This window comes from Corylus avellana, chromosome ca8, assembly GCF_901000735.1.
Source record: "Corylus avellana chromosome ca8, CavTom2PMs-1.0".
Lineage (NCBI taxonomy): Eukaryota > Viridiplantae > Streptophyta > Magnoliopsida > Fagales > Betulaceae > Corylus > Corylus avellana.
In genome coordinates, this window is record NC_081548.1 from 13,337,958 (window position 1) to 13,348,903 (window position 10,946).

The window sequence follows — 10,946 nt, forward strand, 5'->3', positions numbered from 1 at the left end:
ACCATATTTAAAAGATCATTAACTAAAATTTTAATAATTACTCTAAAAAAATTGGAAAAAGTTCACATACCCCTCTCTATTTACCATGCACCTAATTGATAATGTCCCCTAAAACTTTAGGGAGAAGTATCTCTCCATTTCAGGGATCCATTTAGTTAAAATAAGATGGCATTTTTGTCTAAAACAAATTTGAAATGGAGAGGATCCAGGTCTAAACTTTAGATTGCAACTACCAAAAAATTGTCAACTTCTTCTCTCAATGACAAAAATACCCTTAATAAAATCCTATATATATATATATATATATATATATATATATATAAATAAAACTATTGAAATAGTGGTGACCAAACCATCCATTTGGTAAGAAGGTTTATTTATTTATTTATTTTTTTTTTCGAATTTATAAGTATATGTTTGTTTTTTAGTGATCTATATTTTTAATTGTCGCAACCTAATTTTTTTTTAAAAAAATGTTATCAATTAGATAATAAAATAGAGATCTTCGTTAAAAATTGCAAATTTGAGTTGAGAGAAATTGGGATTTGATTGTTTGTTTTTTAGTGATTTATATTTTTAATTGTCGCAACCTAATTTTTTTTTAAAAAAATATTATCAATTAGATAATAAAATAGAGATCTTCGTTAAAAATTGCTGATTGAGTTGAGAGAAATAGGGGGATTTGATTGCTAAGCCACACATTAAATTTTTAAGAAAATTAATAACAGTTTATTAACTTAGACTAATGTTTTAAATGTTTATAGATACTTGCATTATTTTAAAGAGAAATGCTTGGTTTCATTAAAAGGTTTTTCTTTTGGCCATTTTAATCCTAGGTAGCATGATCTATTTTTCAGAAATCTATTAATTTATTGTTTAAAATCTATTAATTTTAAAATGGACCATGACATCTAAGATTAAAATGGCCAAAAGATGGGCTTTTTAATGAAGCCAATCATTTCTCTATTTTAAATTAGTTGGACTTGTTGGAGGATATTTCCTCCCGATAAATGTTTGGCTTCATTAAAAAGTTCATCTTTTGGTCATTTTAATCTTATGTGGTATGATCCATTTTAAAATTAATATATTTTTGAAAAATGAGTCATACCACCTAGGATTAAAATGGTCAAAAGATAAATTTTTTAATAAAATCAAGCATTTTTCTTTTCTCCAGACTGCTTTAAAAGAATTTTTTTTTTAATTTTTTTAAAAATATTATCAATTAGATAATAATAAAGAGTGGTATATAGACTTTTCGAAAGAAGAATAAAATAGAGATCTTCGTTAAAAATTGCTGATTGAGTTGAGTAGAAATAGGGGGGATTTGATTGCTAAGCCGATCCCCCGTGGCACCATCCTCACCTACACGTCCGCAACACTCACCACTATCTTTCCGTAGAAGGATTTCGTGGGAAACGGGAGACTGGTGTATGCTCCCCAAACACATGGTAACAAAATATTCGCGTCTCTCTCTCTCCTTAAAGAACGCGGCATTGCCTGTCCTCACACGTCGTTCCCTCATTATGATTTCTTTGTGCAGACGACACTATGGAATTCTGGTACGCCCACAAAAACGTTGTCTGACAACCCCATTATGTGTATATATATATATATATATATATTGAAAATTAGGAAACATTATAGAAGTGAAAAAGATCTTCTGGATTCGTTGAATAAATTATACACGTGGGAAGTCCACGTTCTTCGCATTTGACAATGAACCCAAGTCGTTTTTTCAACCCTTTGAAATAATCAAACCAAGGAAGAAAAAAAGAGGAAACCGAGGCTATAAAAGGAGGGTTGCGGTTTCTTGTTGCTGCAAGACAATTCATTTTTGCTTTCTGGGTTAGCGCGTTTCTTTTGTTTCTGTGTTGGTTTTGTTTGAGAATCTGCCATTTGCAGAGACTGGTGGCTGTCGGGAGAGGAATTTTGATGGAGAAGACAATGCAGGAGATGAGGAACGGTGAGGATAAGTCTGGTTTTGGAGGGGGGTTGAGGACGTCTACGGTGAGGATTGTGCCACGGAGGATCAGCTTGTCACTCCCTGGACTGTCTCTGTTGCTAGGTGAGAGTGACACTCTACACAGATTATTGGCTGTTTGTTTTATGTAATTACTGCTTTATTTGATTTAATATTGCTTTTCTTTGTAAAATTTTGTCTGTATTGTCTCCACATTGTTTGGGGTTTCGTTGCTTGGTTCTTTTATTTATGGTTTTGTGTAGATTCTCCTTAAATATTATTTTTTTAATAAAAAAAAATCATTGTTTGATATCTGTTGGTCTTTTGAAAGCAATCAAATCACAAAACTATAAATATTATAGAAGTTGGATTTTTGTTACAGTGGGTATACATTGCTGCGGGATCCGCACCACAACAAAGGACTTGCCTTCACTGAGAAAGAGAGAGATGCACATTACTTGCGTGGCCTTCTGCCTCCGGCAGTGCTCACCCAGGATCTTCAGGTTGCTTAAATGACATTTTTTTTTAAATGTTAAATTACACAATTTGAGCTTCAGCTCTCTCTCTCTCTCTCTCTCTCTCTCTCTGTGTTTTGCGTATTTGATACTATTTATGTGCTTCTTTTAGGAAAAGAGGTTAATGCACAATCTCCGCCAGTATGAAGTTCCATTGCCCATTGCACAGATACACGGCCATGATGGATCTTCAGGTAATTGTTCACCTGCCTAATTTTCACTGGTTTTGGAACAGGTAAAATATACCTGAGATGATCAAGTGTTAAAGGATTGCCTTTGCTTTTATTTTTTAAATTAATCCAAATCACATAACAGAAGGGGCTGTATTAGCAGACTCCCTAAACCCCCTTAAGGTAAAATTCCCAAAAATTTACCTGCAGCAGATTTCCCTTCCCTATCCAAAATTTAGGAAAGCATTTTAGCTTATCTTTATTTTATTCAAAAAAAAAAAAAATGAAAAAAAGCTTTCTCATCCCTCAATATTTAAATGGTAGAGGAAGAATAAGGAAAGTTATTGTGGATGATATTTGAATCGAAAAGTAAAAAGTAACTTGGTTCCTAAATTTAAGAAAAATCTAAGGGAAGCTGTTGGGAGTACTTGATTTGCTCTTCCCTTGAGGCTAGACTCACTTCTCCAAAAAAACAAAATTAGTGGAGGAATTAAGTATTCCCCTTGCCTCTAAATATATGTAATTTGGATCAAATTTAGGTGATCTAAAATTTGATCTGCTGACCAATGACGCTAATTTTGATTGATGTGGTGCAACCAGTATATAAGTAACTCCTGCTTCTGCTCTGGTGCAATTTTGTTGTGTTTTACAGGAGAGAAATGAAAGGTTGTTTTACAAGCTCCTAATCGACAACGTTGAGGAATTGCTTCCAGTTGTGTACACTCCTACTGTTGGTGAGGCTTGCCAGAAATATGGTGGCATTTTCAGGCGTCCCCAGGGCCTTTACATCAGTTTGAAAGAGAAGTATACTTTCTGAAGGCATTTGTGTTTTCATAATCTCCTGCATAGCATTGAACCAAATAATGAATGATTGTCATCTTTTAGGGGGAAGATTCTTGAAGTCTTGAAAAATTGGCCGGAGAAGTCTATTCAAGTTATTGTTGTGACTGATGGTGAGCGTATTTTGGGGCTTGGGGATCTTGGCTGCCAGGTACATTTCTGATTCTGAATTTCAATTTGTATAATATAAATCAGTCGTATGAACTCATAATTTCTATCTCTTCTCACACTTGAGTTTACAATCAACTTCTTTGACATGATCATTTCAATTTTTTCAGGGAATGGGAATTCCTGTTGGAAAACTTTCTTTGTATACAGCATTGGGAGGAATTCGCCCTTCAGCTGTAAGCACTCTTCTAACTGCTTTCCCATTTGTTTGATGGAGCTTTACGTAGTTTCTTCCAATGTTCCTTGAATTTATTGATCCGATTATGAGGATCATGAATTTAAGGTTAAGGCTCTTTTGTGTTCCTTTTTGCAATACACTTTCTTTTTGAAATAAGCAAAACTCAAATACTTACCAATTCTAAGAAAATATATCCTTTGAAGTATAATTATTTGCAATTGAATTAAATGTGACAAAAATATTGCAAATAACGTTTGAATTAATCGCATAATTTCAATTTTCTTTCCTGACTTTCACATGGATCCCAACAATGCAAATTATTTTATCATAAATTTGTTCGTCTTTTGTAAAACTTGGCCAGCTTGGTTGGTTGTGGCCATACTTCTGTCTGATGGTGCAATATGATAAATTCCTCTTGTGAGGATTTTATGACTTGCAAGTTGACCAAGAATAGTTATCTATGGAGAGGTTGACGAAGTGATAGAACCTTTTTTTAGTAAGTAATAGAACACTTCACTATTACCAATAACATACAATCTGTGTTTATTGTCTACAGTGCTTGCCTGTAACCATTGACGTTGGCACAAACAATGAGCAGCTTTTGAAGGATGAGTTTTACATTGGGCTTAGACATAAGAGGGCAACCGGGCAGGTTTTATGATATTCTTGTCTTCTCCCCTTTTTCAGTTGACTGGAATTTGTTTAACTATTATTAAATATGTAAATTCATTGACGTGGTTTTTCACTCGTTTTATTTAGGAATATGCAGAGCTTCTAGATGAGTTCATGTGTGCAGTTAAACAGAACTATGGGGAGAAGGTTCTAGTACAGGTCTATATCATTTTTAACTTACTCATTCCATAGTTTTTGAACTTCTGAGTTTTGTTCATATGGCTGTATTGTATTTTTAATATTTAACCTTTTTTCCCCCTCAGTTTGAGGATTTTGCTAACCATAACGCATTCGAGCTGCTGGCACAATATCGCTCAACTCATCTTGTCTTTAATGATGATATACAGGTAACGCCTTCAAAAACTTTTTGACTGTTAGCCATTTTGTTTTCATTTTGGTAAATTTTTCTCTTCTTTCATTTGATTCAGGGTACAGCATCTGTGGTATTGGCGGGGATTATTGCAGCCCTGAAATTAGTTGGTGGAACCTTAGCAGACCACACTTTCTTATTCCTGGGTGCTGGAGAAGTGAGGCTCAAACACCATTTGCCTTTGGAGTCTTTTCTTTCTTTTTTTTTTTTCATTCTTTTTGTCTGTTTGTTTTTCTTGCACTGCTCAAATTAAGGACAATTTGAAAGTAATAATACATTTTTTCTACACTTTGATACATCTACTTTAGTCTCCATCTCATTTCAAGTAACTTGTGACTTGAGGCCATGCTTACCTTTTATTGCTTCCGTGGTTCTCCTAATGTATACATAAATGCATATATGGATGCCAGCTTTCATATATGAACTATCTGATAGGCTGCTCTTTCTCACTGTTGTCCCCTGTCTATTGAAGGCTGGAACTGGTATAGCGGAGCTTATAGCACTTGAGATGTCAAATCAGGTATTAATTTCTCCATCTATGTGTTTTTCATTGTCTTCACCGAAGCATCTGTGTTTACCTTTTATGTTCTTCACAGACAAAAGCTCCAGTGGAAGAAACCCGCAAGAAGATTTGGCTTGTAGACTCAAAGGTAATAGAAACCTGATCTGAATTCCATGCTTGTAAGGAAAAATAGCTTTTCCTATTATTTTTGCTTTCCCCTTTTCCTCTTAATCGCATGTAACAGTTGTGTTAACTTTTTCCAGGGATTGATTGTTAGCTCCCGTAGGGAGTCACTTCAACATTTTAAGCAGCCTTGGGCTCATGAGCATGAACCTGTTAAGGGACTCTTAGGTGCTGTCAAGGTGTGAAAATTTTCATAAGAATGCTTTTTTTAAAAAATAAATAAAAAATAAAAGAATACTGTTTTAGGATTTTTCCTGTTGAATTACATTATTCTGCCAATCTATCAGGCGATCAAGCCAACGGTGCTGATAGGATCATCTGGAGTTGGAAAGACTTTTACAAAGGAGGTGGTTGAGACCATGGCATCTCTGAATAAGGTTGGTTCTCTCTCTCTCTCTCTCTCTCTCTCTCTCTCCATATATATATATATATATATATATATACACACACACGCACAATATTGTAACAGGAAGAGTTTGAGATTGACATTGGTGATTATTGGCTTGTAGAAACCTCTCTTGCTCTCTCCAACCCAACTTCACAGTCTGAATGTACAGCTGAAGAAGCTTACACATGGAGTGAGGTAAACTTCTGTTTCTTTTTCTTGGATTTTTAATTCAAAACTCTTCATTTCTTGCTTCTGACAGCAGAATGTTAAGGGTAAATGAACTAGCATAACTCTTTTTAACCCTCTCCACCCTTGTCCTCTATCAATGCACAGGGTCGAGCAATCTTTGCCAGTGGAAGCCCTTTTGACCCTGTTGAGTATAATGGGAAAGTTTTTGTGCCCGGCCAGGTCTTAAACAATATTATATTATCGTAACCGACTTTCTTTACCTGAAATTTTTGAGGATATTATTCGCTTACTTCTTAATCCTTTCATTCAGGCCAACAATGCTTACATCTTTCCTGGTTTTGGTTTGGGTTTGATCATCTCCGGCGCAATCCGAGTGCATGATGACATGCTTTTGGCAGCCTGTAAGTACATTAACATCAATGTTATATGGAGGCATACATGCTTCTTAATTTTCTTTTCTTTTTATTCTTTATCATTTGTTTTATCCAAATGATTCATGGATTATCAACTACTTAAATCTTTTTCCCCTCTTGCAACAGCCGAAGCTTTGGCTGCACAAACCACACAGGAAAACTTTGATAAGGGACTGATTTACCCACCATTCTCTAATATCAGAAAGATATCAGCCCACATTGCTGCTAAAGTCGCTGCTAAGGCATATGAACTTGGTGAGAGTTTCTTTCTGATATCATCAGCTGTTACAAAAGGATCCCTGCCTCTTTTTAATATTAATATATAATTTAATTGATGATTTACAGGTCTTGCTTCTCGTCTCCCTCGTCCCAAGGATCTTGTTAAGTATGCAGAGAGTTGCATGTACAGCCCAATCTACCGAAGCTACCGCTAGAATTCCCTCCATTTTGTAGTTTGCACCAATCTGAGTTTTTTTTTTTTTTTTTTCTTTTGAGTTTCCAATGATTGGTTTGCCTTTAGTCCTGTAGTTGGGAAGTAGTCAGTAGTGGTAATGGTATCAGGATGATTGATATTTTGTTATCTCATTTCTTGAAAATAAACAAGTTTTACTTGACTCACGATTGTCAATCTTTTCAAATGAACAATATTCAAGATTTCAAATATGGGAAAGATTCATTAGGATTATATCTTGTAATTTATTTTTCTTATTTTGGATTTTTACTTAATGTAATGAATATTTTTTTTTTTTTTATGCAAATAAAGAATTTGGAATGAAAGCTACGAATTTGTATTGATGAACGATTCTGTAACAAGAAAATAGCTGAGTTTGAGTACAGCTTTGCCTACAAGAAAGAAAGGAAAAGGTAATTAATCCTAAAATTTGTATTTTTCTGCCTTTTGTTTTCTTCTTAAAATAAAAAACATTAATAAACCTCGGAAAACCTTTATTATTGAAATGGTTATGTCACATTCCAATCACAAACAACTTTAGTACAAATATTTAAGATAAACAATATTATCTACTCATCGATCAGTTCACAACTAACTTGACTCTGGCGTGGCCTCGATTGATTTGAAACTGTTCCGTAATGCCAAGATGCGCCATAAGAAGCCAGACGTGAGTGAGGAGCTCCCCGCCTCTGGAAAGCTGTTGAGCATGATAATATCCTCTGCAGTGACTAGCAGCGTAACCCAGGATCTCAATCCACACGTTACAAACAAACTCCCACTTCTTCTCTTTACTGATCCATTTCTCTTTCTCCATGTTCTGCAATAGATGTGCAAGCCTACATCCATCGAATAGCACGGATTTGCTCCTGTCCCCTTTCACCTTAGTTGGTTCAAATTCAGTACTCACTTTAAGCAGCATTTTGCGAAGTTTGTCCGTATCTTTTGCTGATAAATCTTTTTCCTTGGAAAATTCCTTGGCCTCCTCACAAGTGTCTCGAAACCTGATCATCCCAATCCCAATTGGCAACATGAAGGGACGCATGACTAAAAGATACAACATGTAGTCCGACAGCTTCTTGCTCGAATCTTTGGCATACAAGTTTTCGCCACCATCTGAGTGATAGCAGAGATCAGTAGCAATGTGCCAGATAAGAATGCTTTGGTCGAATTCTACCTGCTCAGTGCTCCAATCGAATGAGGAGGAACATTCATATTTTTCTTCTTTAAAAACAAGACCGCCTCTGGCACTACATAAAGATGCGATATATTTGTCCAGTTCTGCATTTTCTGACTGATCCGTTTTCTTCCGTTTCTGCATTTCCTCCATTTTCTCCTTGAAGTGCTGGAAGATCAACCTTTTCAAATCGCTAGAGATTTCGCAATGATCTTTATAACGGTGCTTTTCCAATGTTTCATAAAATGGTAAAAGTTTCACATTGACATACTGTTGGACACGTTTATCATCCAGAAAAGGCACGAGCTTGTCTTTAAGGGAAAAGCTTACCAAATTGTACTGAGCCAATAAATTTGACCACCTCTTTTTGCTAGAAGGTAGAAAAAAAGAAATTAATGGAGAAACCATGGGCTGAAAACAGGAGATTACTGAAGAGGTGATTGGTTGAAAACAAGAGATTACTTGAGAAACCATGGGCTGAAAACAAAAAAGGGTTGGAGAAAACGGAGAAAGGTTTGCAGATCTCAACCATAGCTTTGTCCTGTCGTAGGATAGTAGCAAAATGACAGCATAGAATTCTAGAATAATAGCTCCAACCAGCAATATGTAAGTAATTATGAGATCAGTCTGCAGGTGATTGTGCTTCTCAGCAATCAGGAAGAGCACAAAAACTATAATAGTGAAAGAGGAAGTGATGAAGCGGCAAAAGCATCCGCATCTAGTGTACATTATAGGTGCCTTGGTATAGAAAGCATCATACGCGAAGCCAAGTTCGATTTCAACTAACTTGAAAGCATCTTCCCAAGTGAAATTCTGGAAGTAAGACTGGCTCTGATCTCGGTCCTGGAAGCTAAGAATAAGATCTACAAAGAGCCGCTTGAAACACTGGAAGAACATGTCCGCATCAGGCAATATTTTGCTTGTATTAGCGATTGTACTGTTGTTATCGTCAGTACTGCCAGCAGCAACCTCTATCACCTCATCAGCCGACACACTAAACCCCTCGTCCATTTTCAAAGTGAATTCCTCCATGAATTTAGTATAACTAGGGCCAGGATCGGGAGGATCGAGCAAGGAATCAAGAAACTGCTCACGATTTGCAGATCTCAAGGCTAATGACCTTTCCCCATACTTTATTACCCCAGAAAAAAGCATGGGAATGGTGAGGAATGAGAGCCAAGTTCCCCTCCAGGCCGTGACAGTGACATACAAGGCCACACCGGTTTGGACAAGAAGTCCAAGAAAGTGCCTTAGCCACAACTCATTGTCTGCTAAAGCATAAGCCGTGATTGTGTCTGGGCCGCCAAGATGCAACAGCAGAAACGGTGCCCAAAATGCCATGACCTCTTCATTGATAGGATTAGTTTTGATGGGGTTGGAATTTCCTTGCTTGTTGGAGAGGACGCCTAGTGCAACAGTTGCCACCCAGTCTGCCATCAGGTATGCGGACCAAATAATAGACATTCTGAGCCAAGTTGCTGCATTATACTTTCTGCGGTTGCCCACCATAATGAGTAATATTTGCAAGGTGAGGCTGATGAGGATCATTACTCTTAGCTCCCAATCGTCCCATAGTTTCCGCACCCGTTCCGGAAACACCTGGACGAGCCTCCTCTTCTCCACATAAAACCAACCGCTCAAAACTGAAAGCAACAGATCGAAGACTATATAAACTGCTAATGGCAAAGGTTATATATATATGTTGGTACATAAAACATAAACTTTTTTATTGAATTTTCGTGGTAAATTTAAGGTGCCTTACTTGTTGTTAGTAGCATCCTCAGTTCAGCTTGTGTGATCTGCGATGAACTGCATTTCTTGGGAATAAAATTCAGGCCGCATGGAGTAAGACATAGATCATCTGGTGTAAAATTTCGAAAAGTGAATGCTTCACGGTTGACCGGAAGGGGAATTGCTTAAAAAATTCTTGCTAGTTGCTACTTACTGCTTACAAGAAATTTAACATTGACGCTATATCCCTTTTTGTTTTCCGAGCAAACATTGAAGATGATGCCTCTGTGTTCCTGGTAGATGCGAAAAGACTTTTGGAAAGTTTTGAAAAGTCGAGTCTAAGGGGTTGTTTCGTAAATACTATTCCATCATAAGATAGTGTTTTTTTATTTTGAATAATAATAAAAGTAAACGATGTAATATAGAAAATGAAAATATTTTTATGTTAATTGTTTTTAAGAAAAAAAAAAAAAAAAGTGAATAGTATTTGGTGGTGGGAGGGTGATTAACAAACAACCACTTAATGCCTATACATAGTTTTCTTAAGGATTTAAATTTAATTTTTCTCTTTCGTATTAAAAAAAAAAAAAAAACTTAGACTATTGAAAAAATTACAGAAGGTTGTAGTTTTTTTGCAACATTTTTTTTTTTTTTTTGGAAATTGACTAAAACTATCACACAACTATTGTTTGGCACTTAGTTTTGTAAAATTGTTATGAATGCATTCATGCATTTGATGGATGACCATTTAGTTCCATCTCTTGAAATTCTACACATTCATGTCATCTTTTAAAATTCCTATAACATTCATGTAATACATTGATGTATCATTTTGTTTTATATTCCTTAACTCCCATTATGATTCCATGCTTATAAAAGGGAGTGTTGAGTAGTATGTAAATCACACAATAATAAAGAATAATTATACATAGTTCCTGAAGAACTAGTTTCACATATTGCAATCTTTTATCTTGTCTTGTGATTTTCTTTGATTTTACAACATGTTATTAGCACGAAGCTCTAACCAATTGTTGTGTTCTTT

General features: G+C 35.7%; 2 protein-coding genes across 2 annotated transcripts; one reads left to right on the forward strand and one right to left on the reverse strand.

Annotated features, from left to right (window-relative positions):
• Positions 1-1,399: 1,399 nt before the first annotated feature.
• On the forward strand, positions 1,400-7,266 carry LOC132190461 (NADP-dependent malic enzyme-like). Its single transcript, XM_059605450.1, is given in 22 exon segments — positions 1,400-1,559; positions 1,903-1,990; positions 1,993-2,065; positions 2,343-2,463; positions 2,588-2,626; positions 2,628-2,669; positions 3,298-3,449; positions 3,531-3,636; positions 3,764-3,829; positions 4,388-4,483; positions 4,591-4,662; positions 4,767-4,850; positions 4,932-5,030; positions 5,346-5,393; positions 5,470-5,523; positions 5,639-5,737; positions 5,846-5,939; positions 6,068-6,141; positions 6,280-6,354; positions 6,446-6,536; positions 6,675-6,803; positions 6,894-7,266. Coding segments are annotated over 22 exon segments (1,920 nt in total). The 5' UTR covers positions 1,400-1,430; the 3' UTR covers positions 6,983-7,266.
• Positions 7,267-7,472: 206 nt separating this feature from the next.
• Positions 7,473-10,194, reverse strand: LOC132189884 (uncharacterized). The gene is made up of 2 exons (XM_059604704.1): positions 9,936-10,194; positions 7,473-9,816 (listed from the first exon to the last, which is right to left on the reverse strand). Exons 1-2 carry the CDS (start codon positions 9,949-9,951, stop codon positions 7,580-7,582), a joined length of 2,253 nt encoding a protein of 750 aa, XP_059460687.1. The 5' UTR covers positions 9,952-10,194; the 3' UTR covers positions 7,473-7,579.
• Between the last annotated feature and the right edge of the window lie 752 nt (positions 10,195-10,946).